Raw genomic sequence first — 18,343 nt, forward strand, 5'->3', positions numbered from 1 at the left:
TTCAAAAATCCGCGAGAAAATCGGCTAAAAACTTGTGTAATTCGAAGAACGGAAATACATAGATAGATTCGCGTCGAACCATCGCGGTCGCATCTTTCTTATCATAGTTATCTTCCGGGAACTGTCTATCTCGCAATAAAGCGTTTGATCCGCGTCGCTAATTAGCAAAATAGCGTACACGCGAAAGAAAGAGAGAAAAAACGCCGTTAGCGTGCCGAGCGTCACGTAATACCTCGTTCCGCTTCCCAAGTTCGCAAAACGTCGAACAGACCGTCATTAATCAGCTCCTTCCACGTGTCCGTCCCGACGGTGTTTCGTAAAACGAAAAAAAGAAAAAAATATAACCCGCTCGCTAGAATCAATAAATCGATCGTTCCCCGGATGACACCGCGTGTTTCGACCAATCGATGTCGTCGCCGCTCTGTTTCGTCGCAGTCACCCGGCTGTTGCGAGACGCGGATTGCGTTATCTGCGAGCGGGAAGGCGTTTTTGCAACGTTGCTAATTGCGGGCAGAAGGAGATCGCGCTGACGCCTCGGAGAAATCAGATCGCAACGCATAATGCGTCAGCTTCATTAAAACAAATCGTTCGCAACATCCTCAGACGACTTCTGCTCCGATTCCAGCTCGCCTTTTTCTTTTCGTTTCAATTTTCCAAGCCGCAGTTGCTCGCGGTACAATTTCCCAAGTTGCACTTCCCCGAGTTGTAACTGCTTATGTTGTGTAATTATCGAAGTTATAATTCCTCAATCCTTTCGGAGCCGAACGACGTCGCGTCGCTGTTGGCGAACTTGCTGCTTTTTTTTTTTTAGTAATTTCGATAAACGAGAATTTCATTTCTTAACCCTTTCGCTACGGCGGGCCTCGCCGCGGAGTCCCTCGTGTAGAACGGAGCACCCTGACGAAAGCAGGAATATTAAGCGCGCGCAGTCTTCAGCATTCGGGGCCAAGTCTTTTGCTTCAAAAACGACGTTGTGACACTGCTTTTAGAAGCAAAATGATTTCCGTTCATAACAATTCGTTCATAATTTTCCATGAACGTATTTTTAATTCAACAACACAATTAATATTTTTACATTGCACAACAAAATAATAACTATAATCATAACATATTATTGAGCAATAATTTTTTAATAATCATATTCTGTATGAAACTTCTCAAAACACGGATACACACATAATCCAACATTGCAGTTCTCACATTGGTATCGCGTTTGGACTGCTTTTGTCGTTCTTTGCGCATACCACACATTTTCTTAGTGGATTTTTTCTTCTCGTTTTGTTATTTACGTAAATTGATGGCAAGTGCCTTGCAGTAAGACGCGTTGGATTAATATAACCAGATTTATTACAATTGATCGTAGTTTTTGGTAGATGATAGCGTCTGCGAACAGAGGAAAGCGAGGCGATAGCCCTTGTTTTAACTTTTGGCTCCATTGTTGTGACCGGTGACTATAGTCGCCCGTCTTGTGTAGATGGCATCTTGTGGCCGGTGACTATAGTCACCCATCGTACGCGGTTGTCGTTTTGTGGCGGGTGACTATAGTCACCCGTAGTAGCGAAAGGGTTAAATTTATGTTCGAATTTTCCAATCGTCAGGTCTTACAAAATCTTCAGAACGTCTTTTGCGGAGCTGTAATTTCTCTTCAAGAGAGCCGTAATTCTCCGTCGTAATTCTAAAGCGTCTCGAAGTCGCAACTGCATGAGTTTCAAGTCCTCGATTCTCAAGTTATTATTCTTCGAGCATCTGATATCGAGGTTGCGTTTCATCGCGATTGCAACGGCAGATAAGCTGAAAGATGTAATCCAGAAGGTCCGATAGTTAGGCCGATGAATCACCGGTGAAACGAGAACTAACAATATGCCGGTGTTCTTCTCTCTGCACGTCGTGCGTGCACGTGACGATCGAACCGCGTGGAGAATCTGTGCGAGGAACGCGGGGGACTTGCCGCGTATCGATCCGCACGTGGCCGCAATTGGAGCGCGAACTTCCGTGGCATTACACGTTTTCGTAATTCGATCGATTAATTTACCTTATGCAATAATCTGCGCCGCGATAGACCGTGCAACGGCTGGAAACGGTACGCGTTTTCCCTCTGAAACCGTTTCTCCGTCGCCGGTTCTCCATTGCTAAGAACCTTTATTCATCGGAAGCGCCGACGTTGAGAACAATGGATCGATTAACCAGTCGTACGGCGTTCCTCTTTGCGGAACATAGATTCTCTATTTCCATCGCACCGCGCCGGGGTCAATCGTATAGTCTTCGCCGGTGACGCGGCGCGCGATCCGCAATTACTACGTCAGATGGTAACGGACCTTGCCCATGAACTTCTACCGTAATCGAATCAGATTGCTCGATAATGGACATTCGGGATCTGCGATCACGTTTCTCGATGTTTCTCATCCCTTCGGGATCGCGTTCCATCCTGCCTACACGTGGAAGCCCGGCCGTAATTTGTTGTTCATTTGATATCTCCCCCCCCCCCCCCCCCCCCCTCCGGTTCAATTTGTTTTCCATGATCGAGCCCGCGTGAGTCACCGTAATTCGCTAAAATTGTTCGCGACCGTTGAATGAGAAGATTGCAATCAACGTTGCTATCGAAGCAAACAATCCATTGTTTAACGACCATTACAGCGAATCTTGCTACATCAGCGTCAAACCGCGCATGTTTGCGATTGACGTAAATTGAATGCTGGAAAGGTAACGCTGAAAAAATTCAATACCGGGGAATATCTCTTCGCAGACATTTGCAGATTAACACGTTGAAGGCCACCGGGGGATCATCGGTGACCGGCACTTAACTTGGCGGTGACCGGCGCGCCCAAGTTGCCAGAAATATATATATAATTTAAAACGAATGTCAATATCTAGAATTTTGTATTATTACCATCGTCGATTCAAACAGTGGCCCCTGTCGCAATTAACATGTCGAACATGGTTATGCACTGTAACTTATCTGTTGCAGATAATATTTCAACATTACATGTATTAGATAAATGAAAATTCATCGTGGCGCCACGGACAATTTCTGTAAAACCGACGTGGCATTCAACGTGTTAACCGGCGGAAATTGTACACGAAATCGTTTTACCGCGAAATCGACAGCGTTTCGAAGAATGTCGATTTTGTCCTTGGGAATCTGACAAGTAATGTCTCCCTAACTGACGCTCGGATCGTGCACAAAAATTGGACAATTTGGGAAGAGGAGATACGATTATTCGAGCCTTGTGGCTCGTTTTTATAATTGCTGACAATTTGTAACTATAGAAACGAACCGCAAGGATCGAAAGAAGGAAGAAAGGGCAAACTTAACTTAACTTAAATTAAAATAATGGAATTATTATAAAATATAAATTTTATTTAATTTTATTAATTAAAATTATTGAAAATTTAAGATTTTAAACATTCTAATTTTAAAACTCAATTACAATTAGTTTAATTTAAATTTATCCCAACTAAAGTAAAATAAATCATATTAAATAATTAAAATACTTATAAAACACAGATATTATTTAATTTTATTAATTAAAATAATTGAAAATTTAAGATTTTAAACATTCTAATTTTAAAACTCAATTACAATTAGTTTAATTTAAATTTATCCCAAATAAAGTAAAATAAATCATATTAAATAATTAAAATACTTATAAAACAGATTATTTAATTTCATTAATTAAAATTATTGAAAACTTAAGATTTTAAACATTCTAATTTTAAAACTCAAAATTACAATTGGTTTAATTAAAATTTATCAAATAAAGTAAAATAAATCATATTAAATAATTAAAAAATACTTATAAAACACAGATTTTATTTAATTTTATTAATTAAAATTATTGAAAATTTAAGATTTTAAACATTCTAATTTCAAAACTCAATTACAATTGATTTAATTAAAATTTATCGAATAAATTAAAATAAACTTAAATAATTAAAATACTTATAAAACTCAGAATATCGTATATCGAAAATATCGTACAATAATTGAATAATCAATTAGGGAGACATCACTGTATTTAGAATGAAGTCGCGTTTGCGCCTGTCTCTGCGACGAGTCGAATCAACGGAAAGGCAACCACCCCTGCGACGAATCGACGTCCGTCGCCTCCTCGACCTTCGTTTCACGAAGATTACGATCGCGCCGACGCTTCGATCGCGCCGCGAAGGGTGCATCGATGCATTTGGGAATCGATGGGGAAACGTTATACCGTCGGACTCTCGTTTGCCTGACCGATGACTCAGGTGTCCTTCCTGTATAGTTAACGATGCTTTCAGGCTAATGGGCTTTCTCGTACCTGCCAGGTTGCTAACCTATGCCCGCGTTCTGTTCGCAGAGTCGTGGGTGGAACTGAATCATGTACCTGACAGGATAACGCCGTTGCCGTTCAGCAGCGGCGGGGAGGAATACCTGCGACTCCTCAGGGAGGCACAAAGGGATTCCACACAGTCATCCGCGAGGCATTCTTTGGCCTCGTCCCGCCGGGACACACCGAGAGATAGGTAAGCTTCACTCACCTCGAGATCATCCTAACCTTCCTTCGACGATCCGTGAAATAAGAAACGCAAACTTCGGGATCGCCTGATCCATTATGTAAACGCGAGGCCCGCAGTTCGAGGTCCTGAAGGGGTCGAAGATCTCTTCGACTGCAACGGGAATGAACCTTAGCCGTTCTAACCGATAGTTTGCCGATCCTTTCGCTGGACTGTTGTCGCTACAATTTTTAACCCTGGAACAACCCCTTCTATCTTTCAGCGTAAGTAACATTGCGCCGGTGATCCAAAATAAAATCTTAATGATATTGAGATATTATTTAGTGTTTTCAGAATATAGAAAAGCCTAATAACTCGGTACCTGAAGAGCAATTTTGTTTGTTTCTTCGCAAAAGTACGGTACGAGTTGGGAGGATGAAGAAAAGACAAATTAAAAATTTTCTGGCAATTCCAGGGGAACGTATTACTAAATTCTATATTATATTATTAAATTAATATTACTAAATTCTCCCTAATTGACAAGAATAACTGACAAGAATATGGACAATGGCTCGTTTTTATAGTAACCGATTGTCAGCAATCATAAAAACGAGCCGCGAGGCTCGAATAATCGTATCTCCTCTTCTGAAATTGTCCATTTTTGTGCACAGTCTGAGCGTCAATTAGGGAGAACTTACCCGTACATTTTTTTAACTTTTCTCCGGATCACTGGGCGCCCCGGATTGGTTCAACGATCCAGGTGATCGCGTTAGAAAGTATCCGCGTTCTCGTTTTCGGAACGAAGAAGCGGTTACGAGAAGCGATACCGAAGACACGTGAACCCATCGGTAATCGATCGCTGGTCGGTAGAGAGGAGTGGCCGGAGGAGTACGCGGTGGCTCTTGCATTATGAAATCGGTCTACCTTCCAGAAGCCGAGCCCGTGTCGGAGCTCCACTGGAAAATCTGGTTTCGCTTTGCTGGCCTCCGGGCGACCAGGGAAAAGAAAGAAAGAACGAAAGAAAGATAACTAACTGGTTGCATGAGTCAGAGATGCCTGGGTGCATGGCACACTGTCGGTGGATCTTTTTCTGGCCGGCCTCCTTTGTACATGTGGGCGTTGGTACGCTCCCAAGGACCGCGCGCCGGATCGAAAGAAGGAAGAAAGGGCAAACAAACCGGCTCGCTTGCCGAGCCGCACGTCCGTGGACCCGACGTTTTTTTGCTCGGCTCCCTCTGCCTTCCACTGCGCGACTTTTATGCCCGCCATTCAGCCGGCGAGGTTCTCTTGCTACCTTAACTCGGAATTCTACCGCCCCGACTCTCCTTCCAAAAATCACTTGACGACGTCTCGGCCCGGGGACCCTTTTAACAGGACACTCGAAAAAGCGGATTTGCATTTCCGAGCTTTTAACGACCCGTCCAGCAGCAGTCTCCCTCGCTACATTGTGCACCCTAGTTATTAGACTGTGGATGTTTGTGCAAATTCTTATTTTCATTCATTATTTTAAAAAAAGAAACAATCAGAATTGAAGAGAAGCTTCCTTCGTCTACTAAAAAACCTTAAAAATATATAATATATTTACATATATTTTTATATTTATATATATTTATATTATATTATATTAATATTATATTTATATATATTTATATTATATTATATTTATATTATATTACATTTATATATATTTATATTATATTTATATTATATTATATAACCTTAAAAATATATATAAAATAATCTTCTAAAACAATTTAACCTTGTTCACTGCAAAAAGAACGTAGAAATGCTATTAAACCTAGTCAATTTATCAATTTTCTTGGATTATAAAAATCCGCCTGTGCCATAAATGCGCAAAGATCCGCAGTCCGCTAATTATTAAAGTTCGAGGTCTCATCTTCGGATGTCCATCTTGCAGTTTGAAACAGTCCCCTGCCACGCAGTGCACTGCTGCACTTAACCGGTGATTCTAGACTGGCAGGCTTCAGAAGAAAGGCTCTCTGTGCTTTCATCTAACAGTAAATCGTGGCTCCATTATGTCCTTATTCAATCTATCATTGGCAGCCAAGATGGCTCCCAAATACGACGTAATCAAGCCGGAGTTATTAAGGACGGACAAGCCGGGACACGTAGGATTACTTATCGTATTTTTGCACCGCCTCCAGGCCAACTGTCTATCCTCCCAACGCGACGCTATTATATAGTATCTTCGTCGCGCAGCATTATTCAACTCGACAGTTCCTCGTGCCTCCTCGAGCACTCGGAGAAGCTTTCGCGAGCGAGGAAATCAAACCTAGCGATTTACGACGCAGTTTTTTCCCCGGTTTTCCGTACGCGCGTTCGGAGATAGCACTCCTCGAAGGCCGCCAGCGATTAGGCGTGCATCGCCGTCATCGTAGATAAGCGGAATAGCCCGCGTCACCGCTACATTGTCCTATTCGAAGATAATCGGGGTAACGAACTCCTGCCTCCTTTTGAGTTTATCGTACTCGTTTCGTCCTTGTTCAAGCCTCTCGTGAGTCAGGATTGCAGCGACGCAGATGCTCGATGAGGTCATTGTTGTCCGTGATACGAAGAGTCTGCGTTATCGTCGTAGTTCAGCGGGAAGGATCGTTGAAGAATGCAGAAAAACATGGGAACGCGTGTATCGTACGATCCGCGGAGGTCAACCGATACAAAATCGCGGGAGTCATCGATGAGTAAGACTCCCGAGAATGATCGCGAGTTCGTAGAGAAGGCTGACGATTGACGACGCGGTTCATCGATTTTCGCGGGATCGTGTAAATCGAAATGTTTGTCTCGTTGTTGCAGCCCGAAGAGCCCGCCGAACAGCCCCAACACGGAACTCTCGACCGAAGACGAGCTCAAAGGAGTCTACATCAATTACAGCTGCAGCAAGGTCAGTTCGTCATCGATTCCTAATATGTATGTAGCGTGTATAGTAGCAGAATTCTTTTGGCAATCGTTTAGAACTATGGACCTTCGCGCGAGCTAATAATTGCCTGCATCGATCCTGAAATTCGGTTAACCTTCTCGCCGGTTTATTCATTCCGGCCTCCCGAGTGCATCAAATTCGGTGGTCCGGTTATGTATTCCGTTCTCGATCGATTGCTTTCTGGCTGGGATAGGATAGAGGAGCCGGTTACTGTGGGCTGATGGAAATTGCTGCGCCTTTCGAAACATTCGAAACTGAAGGAAATAAAAGGATGCAAAAATGCATTCGACAAATACAAAACGAATTACAAGTGTAGAACGACTTTAAACAACTTTAAAACTGGATTGAGTGACCTGAATTTTTTTTTAGATAACAGAGGAGTGACTAAGACGATGACTAAAATGTTTTTTTTTAATTTTGCCATTACTTGGAATGACAAAAAAGAGAAAATAAGATTCCCGTTTCTTAACTTTTTCATAGGAACCTGTAACGAAAATTTAAAAAATGTAGGAAAATTTATATAACTGCGGACTTCTTATAGTTTTTGGTCAAAATCGTGACAAAACTGCGATCTTCGTCATTTTTCAAAGTTTCATTATAGGCTCAGATAAAAGAGTTAAAAATAATAAAAATAGATAATAATAAAAACAAGAGTTTTTTATTTTTCTTCACCATTACAAGTAACAGCAAAATAAAAAAAAAGACATTTTGGTCATTGCTCAGTATACTAACCCCCCCATCATCTAAAAAAAAATTCAAAACACTTAGTTCGCTTTTAAAAAAGTTCTTGCGTTCTAAAAAGTGTACCAACACTTTTGTCGGTCACTGTGTGCCCGAAAACAAACCAAAGGCACAGCAGATTGGTCACCCACAGTAACCGGCTCGACCACCCTATCGGGACACAGCGACGTATGATCGACGGTCATCAATTTATAATATTTTTATTTATAAATCGATTTCGATTCGATAAATAACGAATTCATATTCCCGGCATTCGCTGGCGAAATCGAGTCGTCGACGATCATCCCCGGCCTATTTTCAATGGAATTTCACGGCGCGACGTGCAACTGGTTTCATCGAGCGCCGTAGTCAGCGAGAAGTCCACGGCTCGCTGACTCCTCGTGTGTGCCAACCCCTTCCGTATTTGTGGGTCACGAAGCACCTGTGTTCAGTAACGGGTTCGCGTGATCGTCCCTTTGTCCCTCCGATCGATACGTTTTCGGAGCCACGCCGACCTAACGGTTGTGAACATTTACGCGAATTTTCGAATGTACGCGCGCGACGATGCATGAGCGAGAGCCTATGGTCCCGATAAAACGGTGGGATCCGTCTGTTTGCGAGCGATCCACACGGATTGTTTGTCGCTCGAGTGGCGCGACCTCGTATGGAAAATGCCCAAGCTGTTTTTATCGTTATCCGCGTAAACAGTGTCTAACAAGTTCGGTAAATACGGGCGGCAGGCAGGTTGACTCGCGCGACACACGCGATCATCATCATCCTGTTATCGTGTAGGAAACGGTGCACGGAAATAGCAACAAAGACAATCGTATCGGGCGGAATGAGTAATGGTGATAACGAGCCGCGAAGGAGCCGCGTTAAGGATTTTCCATGAGTCTCGGAACGTTGCTCAATCGGCGCGTTGTTTCGAGTGCCGGGGGCCGGTGGCCACCCTCCTCCTCCCCCGCTGTTCGAGCCTCGAGGTCTTGGAAAGTGCAGCAATCTCTTTGCTTCCCGGTTTCTTTGAGCCGCGCTGCGTTCGGCCGTTTAGATAACATATTATAAATAGAATATATCGCGAAGAGGCGCGGCGTCGTCGCGCCTTCTCTCCGAGGCTGCACGCGGGACATGCACCGTGAAGAAGACGATTTTCTCGAGGCTGCCGGCTATTTCAATCGCGGAGAGCCAGCCGCGCGTTCTGTCCGTTTCTGTCGAACAACGGAACGAGGTCTCCGCGGGTAATGCGAATGAACGGCCTTGATGAAACGGCCAGTCGCCGGTGGAACGGCCGTTTCCCGCCGCCGCTGCGGCGATTCCGATGATTCGACGACGCAGAAAACGGTGCTCGATACACGGGACCCGACGCGCCTGTTACGTATCTTCGCCAGCTTGTGTTCGTCTAGGCGAGGTCGGCTTTGCAACCAACTGTTTCGTCCAAGACAGGGGTGTCAAACTCGCGTAACTAACCTACAGAGCCCTGAAAGCAGCTTGCACGCGCTCGCCTTATGAAAATGACAAGACTGAATTTAAAACGAGACATCGGGAACTAGACATTTGATCGTCAATGCTAGGTTCGCCGCTAATGATAGCTTTCAGAGATCTGTGGAATGCAAGGAAACGTTCGCGTTACCATAACGATTGGTAAAGTTTTATATAATAATCATCGAAAATGGAAGCTCGTCTGCCAAACACTGTGGGGCAGGGGTGTCAAACTCGCGGCCCGAGATGAACATTTTTGATGTCAAGTATCAGGACGTAAACAATAATTTAACTTTATATGTGTTTATTACAATGTACTAGTCAAAATAAAAATATTTGTTTCTATGAACATTGATTTTTTTTTGCGGCCCACCTAAAGTTAAGCATTGTTTATTTGGCCCAAGTTAGCTTTCGAGTTTGACACCCCTGGTCTAAGATCTATCGCGACGCGGCGTCGTTGTTGTTCGTTTACTTTTTACGGGACACAATCCGTTGGCAGAACAGGGAGTATAAAAAATCGTAACCGGAGAGCACAGATTACGATCGACGAGAAAATTACGGACATACGATACAGCTAGATCGCGGATTTATACGCGCTTATGGCAGAAGTGCGTAGCTGAAGCGTGGAATCGTGGAGACGTACGAAGAGTTTAATAATATCGTTACCTAGTTTTCTCGAATTTATAAGGAGATTTTTTATATGGAGACAAATAAATCGATTTAATTTATAATATTTTATAATATTATTATAATATTTTTATTTGTAAATCGATTTCGATTCGACAAATAAATATTTATCTCCTTTATTTTCATCGAATTTATATTCCTTATGACCGTGACGGCAGATCTTTATTTTGTATAAATATCCGCAGTCTGGATGTAACTAACAGAGCGGCAGGACTGTTTAAAAAGATCGATCAGTGGGTAGTCACCTTATTTACATCGACAATCGTTCGATTAACGCCTGTGTGGAGGTTATAAAAAGTTCCGCGTTGATCGATATAAATTGCGAAGTCTTAATCGACGAACAGGATACATGGACGACAGGATATGCCCCACATTTTCTAGAATATCTAATATAATTTTCTAAAATATTTAAAAAATATACTTTACCAACGAAGATGACGTCGTAACATTTCTTTCTAAGTTCTAAAGTGGCGATACCGGTAAACCCTGGAACAGATTGGTAATCGTAGCAGGTAGTAGGCATTATCTCTGTCATAATGTGGTGGTGCATTGTATCTGTAAACATTGAAGTCGAGTAAACATTGAGCCGAACGTAAAGCATTCGGAGCCCGTTTCTAATACGTTTGGGCTCTCGTTGCAACAAGCTCTTATTGAATCGAGATTCTATTGAAAGTCCATGACATATTGTGATCTAGTGCACCAAGATTCTATCCTATCCAGGGCTCCATTTTATCGTGACCCTGTGGCATAAAAGGACTCGTTGCAACGCGGTGTAATCACATTTGAAGGCCGCAACGTCATGATCATACAGAGTGACCCAAGAACGACTCGCAGTCCGAAAGTGGGGAGGTTCCTGAGGTCATTTGAAGCAACTTTTTCCTCAGCGAAAATGCAATTCGCGGCTTCGTTTACGAGTTATTAACGAAAAACGGCGACCAATGAGAGGCGAGCTCGACTGACGCAAGGCGGCCCAACCAACGAACGCACGAAGCCCCCATTGGCTCGGCCCTTTCACGCGAGCCATCTCGCTTCTCATTGGTCGCGGTTTTTCGTTCATAACTCGTAAACAAAGCCGCGGATTGCATTTTCGCAAAGGAAAAAATTACTTCAAATGACCTCGGGAACCTCTCATTTCTCTCTTGTGCAATAATTTTGGGATATTATGTATCGGTAGCTTTTCAAACGGAATCAATTTTTAAAAATTGGACAACGACTATAATACTTCTTTTTCAAAGTTTGCTGTTACTTGTAATGACGAGTGGCCGCATGATAATCCGTAGCCTGCACGAACATCCTGCTTGTTAGTTTAACCCCTTAACGTGCACGCTCGAGTTAACTCGAGCGCGCTAAACTGGCCACACTGTGCACACTCGAGATAATTCGAGCGGCGTTGTACTTTATGTTGCTATAATTTTTCACACTCGAATGCAATCGAGAATTGAAAATAACAATGTGAAAGTAAAAAAAAAACAATCGTTTTATTGATATATATCATTTACATGGGATTGTAAGCTATAACACTTACTTATTCAAGTATAAAATATATCCTTTTTCTACTTATCACTTACGACTTATCTCTTCCTTGTGAGCCGCTTTCCGACAGCGTATTCATATTCAGATTCTGATTCGCTCATTTTTCAATATATATTTTACTAAAATATAATGTAAAATAAAATATAATAATAATAATAATAATAATAATAACAACAATAATAATAATAGTAATATTCTGAAAATTAGAATTGCAATAAAAATTTTGATTGTTTTTGTAATTTTCTTGCCAAGACAACGTTCTAAATTGTGCTTTTTTACATGAAAAAAAAATTGATTTCTTTTGGCCGGCCTTTTTCAAAAAAACTGCATTAAGGGGTTAATTATTAGCTCATTCCCTGTTTCCGCATTGCGGAAATTTTTGGACACAGGGTGTTCCATTTTCGCGACACCCCGTATCGGAGCGCGTTTACCGCATGGAAATTCCTCCGCATTCGGATAGGATTTCCAGCGCAGCTCGTCGGCACACGATCCGAACCTAGATACTATCAAAACAAACTTTGCGACATCGCGGTTCGTTGCACCAAGGTTTCGGCTCCCGCACGCTCCAACGCGCCTAACTTCTGCTGCATCTTGGTAACCTGTCGCGAACAACCCGACGGACAACTTCACTTGCGTCCAGAACCACGAAAGAAAGAATACCGCGGATGAACGCACCGCGGTGCCAAAGGCTCGATCGATCCCTCGCCTCGAAGAGCTTGCGGAATCGATGCAGCCGAGCGGACGCGGGTCCGCTACCATCGCCGGACCCTCGAGGCGCGCCGCGGTGGCGCATTGCGAGCGTGTTCACGCGAAACGAGCATAACAGAGGAATTAGCATAATCCCACGCGAGCGCATTTCGACCGAACGTCTGCTCGCGCCGGCGAACGTTTTCTCGGAGGACCGGTTTTTGCGCGGCGCGGCGCGCCGCTCCGCTCCGCGTCGCGCCGCGGCGTTGGGAATCGCGAGCCGATTCGCTGCCGAGGCGATCGCGTGATGCCTCGTAACGGGGAAACGGCGAACGCACGGGTGAACGATCTACAAGCGCGCAACCTATGCGACGGCAGAGTGCATGCTGCAGCCCGCGCGGATGCAAAAATCGAGAAGTCGACAGAATGCGACGAGCGGGAACACGCGTTCCATTTCGTTTCGCGAGCAAACTGCCGTTTCGTCGATAGAGACACGCCTGCGCTGCTACAGAGATAGCACCCTGGCTGACTCATCGATGATCGCTGGTCTATCGGATCGTCTTTGCCTCCGATGCCCAGGTGTTCGTACGACCGCAAGCTAGAGACACGGGCACCGTAAGCCTGTAGTTTTCTTATAGCGCGAATAATTACGGAACTTCGAGTTTAGCTTAGTTTCTCCCTTCGAAATCGTTGGATCAGTTATTGATGAGACCGATTGCGCGCCGGTGTGCCCGACGGTGCTTTAACCCTTCTGCTACGGCGGGCCTCGCCGCGGTGTCCCTCGTGTAGAACGGAGCACCCTGCCGAAAGCAGGAACATTAAGCGCGCGCAGTCTTCAGCATTCGGGGCCAAGTCTTTTGCTTCAAAAACGACATTGTGACACTGCTTTTAGAAGCAAAATGATTTCTGTTCATAACAATTCGTTCATAATTTTCCATGAACGCATTTTTAATTCAACAATACAATTAATATTTTTACATTGCACAATAAAATAGTAACTATAATCATAACATATTATTGAGCAATAATTTTTTAATAATTATATTCTGTATGAAACTTCTCAAAACACGGATACACACATAATCCAACATTGCAGTTCTCACATTGGTATCGCGTTTGGACTGCTTTTGTCGTTCTTTGCGCATACCACACATTTTCTTAGTGGATTTTTTCTTCTCGTTTTGTTATTTACGTAAATTGATGGAAAGTGCCTTGCAGTAAGACGCGTTGGATTAATATGACCAGATTTATTACAATTGATCGTAGTTTTTGGTAGATGATAGCTTCTGCGAACAGAGGAAAGCGAGGCGATAGCCCTTGTTTTAACTTTTGGCTCCATTGTTGTGACCGGTGACTATAGTCACCCGTCGTGTATAGGTGGCATCTTGTGGCCGGTGACTATAGTCACCCATCGTATGCGGGTGTCGTTTTGTGGCGGGTGACTATAATCACCCGTAGTAGCGAAAGGGTTAATTGAGTCACACGTGTCACTTTTGCGCAGCACACCGGCAACTTTGCCAAGGTTTTTGAACCGGGCGTAGTTGGAAACTATACGCTCGGCTATCGACTTGGCTGGCGAACCCACAAGCTAGCAATCTAGAGCTAATAGGATATCGGCTCGGTGCAATGGATGCAATGGGATCTAAGTGCAAGACCCGGCGCGCTCCCGTTCAATGCGCCGGGGGTCGGCGGAGGTAAACGAAGCTTCCGCCGTACACACGCTAGATGCAGCCGACTTATTATAAAATTGGGTTGAGCGCGGCTTACGTCGAACTGCGAGCCGCTCGTTAGGAGGCTCGTACGTTGAAGGATCTCACTGGCCTCGAGATTGGCGCTTCACGTTTTCATTCTCCGTTTGCTCAACGTTGCCAGAGAAACGGGCAATCGACGGGCAAAAATCGCTGGCGCTGTTCGAAGTAGAAACTTTTGACTCGGTAGAAACTTTTGCATTGGCAATTGTTGTATTAACTATTTGTCATTTGAACGTCGCAGGGCCGGCGGATTCGAATGAAACAATGACGTTACGCATATATAAACATTTTGAACTCAAATTTTGTTGTTGACATCGTTGTTGTTATTATTATTATTATCTTATATATATATTTATATTAGATATATTATTAGATAGATAGATATATTATTATTAGATAGATTATATATATTATTATTAGATATATTAGATATTATATATATATAATATCTTATTATCTTATTATGTTATTATTATCTTACCGTACTTTCGTTTTTAAATTTCTGAGCAGAGTTGTACTAATATAATTAAACAATATCAACAAAAGCATGCGAAATTCATTGTCGCTCTAACATAATACAAATGGAGGACGACGTCAAGTGTCAAATGGTCAAGGCGTGGCTTCGAGCCTGGGTCCAAAAAGGTCCAGGCCTGGTACAACGAGTGTTAATCGCTTCCTACCGTTTTACAACACGTTAAGCACGACGTCAGCCCTACCTGGGGCCGACAATGAATTTTCCGTTTGGGCGGTGTCAGTCCTCTTGGACTGATATTGTACTTTCTGTTTGGGCGGCGCCAGTCCTCTTGGACTGACAATGTACTTTTTTTTGGGGGGGCGGTGTCAGTTTCCAGCAACTGACAGAGCGAACCTATCGTTTGGACAGCGTCGGCGCATGGGACCGGCAGTATTAAGGATAGAAAATGAGCCGTTTATTTTGAAAGTGGCATAAGTCACTTTGTTTTTAAGTCGATATATTTAAGGGTTTGCGTTTTAACACGTTTAAAAACATGGATGCTAACTTTCGAGAAGATTTACTTGTATTTGTTATCTCGGGATACTGATATTTTTCTCAGTATAAATAATTTCGTATAAACATTAAAAAATCACCACTTTTCATTACGGTAAAGTGACTTATGCCACTTTCAAAATAAACAGCTCAACTAATGCCTACCTGCCGCTTCACGAGCTAGATTGTTCAAACTGCATTGCAGCGTATGCCCAACTATCGTTTATTACTGATTACTTATTTCATTACCTGAAATAGACTGTCTTGTTATTAAATCACTGCCTTATTATCAGACTGTGGATTTTGCGCATTGATGTGAAAAATTACATAATTTCGTGTGACATTAGTCGACTGTTCATCAATACAGTAAATTCTCCTCAATTGTCCTTCAGCTCGTAAACGAAAGTGGACAATGTGGAAAGAAGAGGTACGATTTATTGGAGCCTCGCGATTCATTTTTATAGTTGCTAATTGTCAACAATTATAAAAACGAGGTGCGAGGCTCGAATAATTATCTAATAGTAATATTAAAATAATTATCGTTGAAATTATCCGTTTTTGTTTAAAAGCTGAAGGAAAATTGGGGAGAACTTACTGTATTCAGCGGCCTCGGACCGGTGGCTCGCAGTTAATTGAAGTTCCTAGGTATTGTTGTCTGTCCCTCGGCTAGAAATACACCGAGTTTACAGAGCACTCTAATGCGTAGAAAGTGCGGCCTGTGTTTTCCTGTATACACAGGGAGAGCAGAGACCGCTCGATAAAAATTTCTCTTTTGCCTGTTACGCGACGTGCTGCACGTAACGCGTTCCACTTCCGCGTAATCCGAGCGAGGAGTCGCGTTTCCGTGAACCGGTTCGCATAAACGACGCTTTTCAAGGCGCTCGTGATTCTGCCATGGGATTTCTCGTTCTCCGATTGGCCGAGGACAACTGGACCACCGGCTGCGCACAACCGAATGACTGGTCGCTTTCGTCGAATTGCTAAATTTCTTCGACTGCCGCGACAACGAGCTTAAACATTTTATGAAATTAAAGGATTTTATTCACAATGGAATTTTCGCATTAAAAAGTTAAGAGCTCTGTGGCGTCAATTGCTTTTTTAACGGTCGTACGTTTCACCGATTCTAATGAAATTAAGAAAGTATACTGTTGCAGAAGTAATTTCGACATTTCAAATAGATACTTTACAAACGAACCGAAATTAGTTTTGCAACACCACCCGATAGATAATCGATTCAAAATTAATTTTGAAATCTAAGAAAATAACCGCGTCACTCAACGGGGCAAAGTGATCATAATTTGAATACGTGCATGCAGCAAGAAGCTCTCCCGTCACGAATTCGTTAACTCCGCGCTCTATTTATTTATGTTTATTGCGAAATGCCGTTGTAAAAACTGATTTAGCGAATGTATTAGCGCGCCGCGGTTGCACTGTCGACGACACCAAGCTTTCGGGAACGTCATCATGATGAGTCAGAATAAATGCATTATTGTCGCAAAATGGAACGGAGTTCGATCAGTTTGACCCGATCCCGGCTTACAGAATCGTGGAAAGGAGGCTAGAATGACGAAAGAGCAACAACACCCCGGTTTAGTATCGCGTTGGCCAATCCGGCATTGTCCAGGGGTCTGACCACTCACGGTATCGAATCAATTCGCCGAGGGCAGGACGTGCGTGACCTGATTTCCGTCGATCGGCTCTTGTCGATGACTTCTTTTTATGCTTCAGACGTTTCTGCCACCGGTAGGAAAGTGACTGGCACGATTCGCTGAAGCTGGATCGATTCTTCCAGACGTCATCGTTCTTCCATCATTTTTTTCGAGATCCGGATGGTTTCTTCGCCCACTCGGCACTCGACGCTCGAACCAATTTTGCTCGCGTTTTTGAATAAATCGTTTCGTCGGGTGAAGTCCAAGAGTCGTATTGTTAGCTAGGATCTCGAAGAAATGAAAGGGGCCATTGTTTTTGGTCGCCCGACCTTTTCTCCGACCCGACGCTCTGTTCCCTTTTAACGTGTTAACCCCTTGCCATACTTTGACGAGTCTGACACATAATGGAAATTTTTATTAATAGCCTGTTAAGTATGAATGCTATTCTGTTCTTTTTAGTCTGAATTTTTATTCAGGATTTTTTTCTGATTTCTCGTCATCAGTATAATAACAATAAGTACAAATGATCTTTCTTCTTTGAAGTTATTACAATCGAAAAACTTTTGATCATTGTAATTATGAAGAAAATAGTACGGCTAAGGGGTTAAGCGCCAAGCTTAATTGTTATAACCTGTTATAACCCGTGTTATAACATTTTGGAAAACCGACGAATCACCGTGTTTTAATGATACTCGTTGAAATTCTGTTTAACAAGTAATATCCAGATACATTTTTTAATGATTTGCTAACTATTTAAAAATTTATCTATACAGAAGAATATCATTTTTTTAAATCGTATATATCATCAGTCACCGATGATTTACGCGTTCCGAACGAAAAGAATAGTCGAATAATCATCGAAACATTCGAATAAATTGGCGCTTAACCTGTTAAGAATCATCTCGAGTTTCCAAGCAGATTATAAAAATTGCAGCAGATCTTACCGATGTCTTCGTTATGCCGCTTCAAATTCTTCGTTTCGCAATTATCGAATCCTTAACGATTCGTAGAAAGCCGTGTCTGATAAGAGTTCGAAATTTCCAATGCACAGTTCGGGTCTGCCCCCACCATTTGGCCAGGAATTTTCCCATGTGGTTTCCTCATTCGAAGTTCACGGAAAGCTACAGCTTACGTTCATTCGATTCTAAATCGGCTCTCCTAGAGATCTCCAAGTCGGTGTGTCGCGACGATTTATCGTTCTTTTTCCACCGGGCGGAGAAATAAAACCGTCGCGTGGATCGTTTTATTGCTGCTGCGGGTGGGAAGACCACCGTAAAAGAAGAATCCGTGGACCCAGCGAGCAGGCTCGATTTGGAAACGGATATCGAAATCAGTTCACGGAAAAAGTATTTGGTTGCTTGCGCGAGAATAAGAGGTCGCGACCGGTAATCGATAAACTCGTTACCTCGATAACGAGTCCCCGCCGCGA

General features: G+C 43.0%; 1 protein-coding gene across 1 annotated transcript in view; it reads left to right on the forward strand.

The window, feature by feature from the left end:
* Positions 1–18,343, forward strand: part of BNIP3 (BCL2 interacting protein 3) — a 38,593-nt gene that overhangs the window by 8,461 nt on the left and 11,789 nt on the right. The window contains exons 2-3 of the mRNA XM_033471777.2: positions 4,335–4,500; positions 7,282–7,369. Of these exons, the coding sequence (XP_033327668.1) occupies positions 4,335–4,500; positions 7,282–7,369 (254 nt within the window). The remainder of the gene's footprint in view (positions 1–4,334; positions 4,501–7,281; positions 7,370–18,343) is intronic.

This window comes from Megalopta genalis, chromosome 15 (genome assembly GCF_051020955.1).
Source record: "Megalopta genalis isolate 19385.01 chromosome 15, iyMegGena1_principal, whole genome shotgun sequence".
Classification (NCBI taxonomy): Eukaryota; Metazoa; Arthropoda; class Insecta; order Hymenoptera; family Halictidae; genus Megalopta; species Megalopta genalis.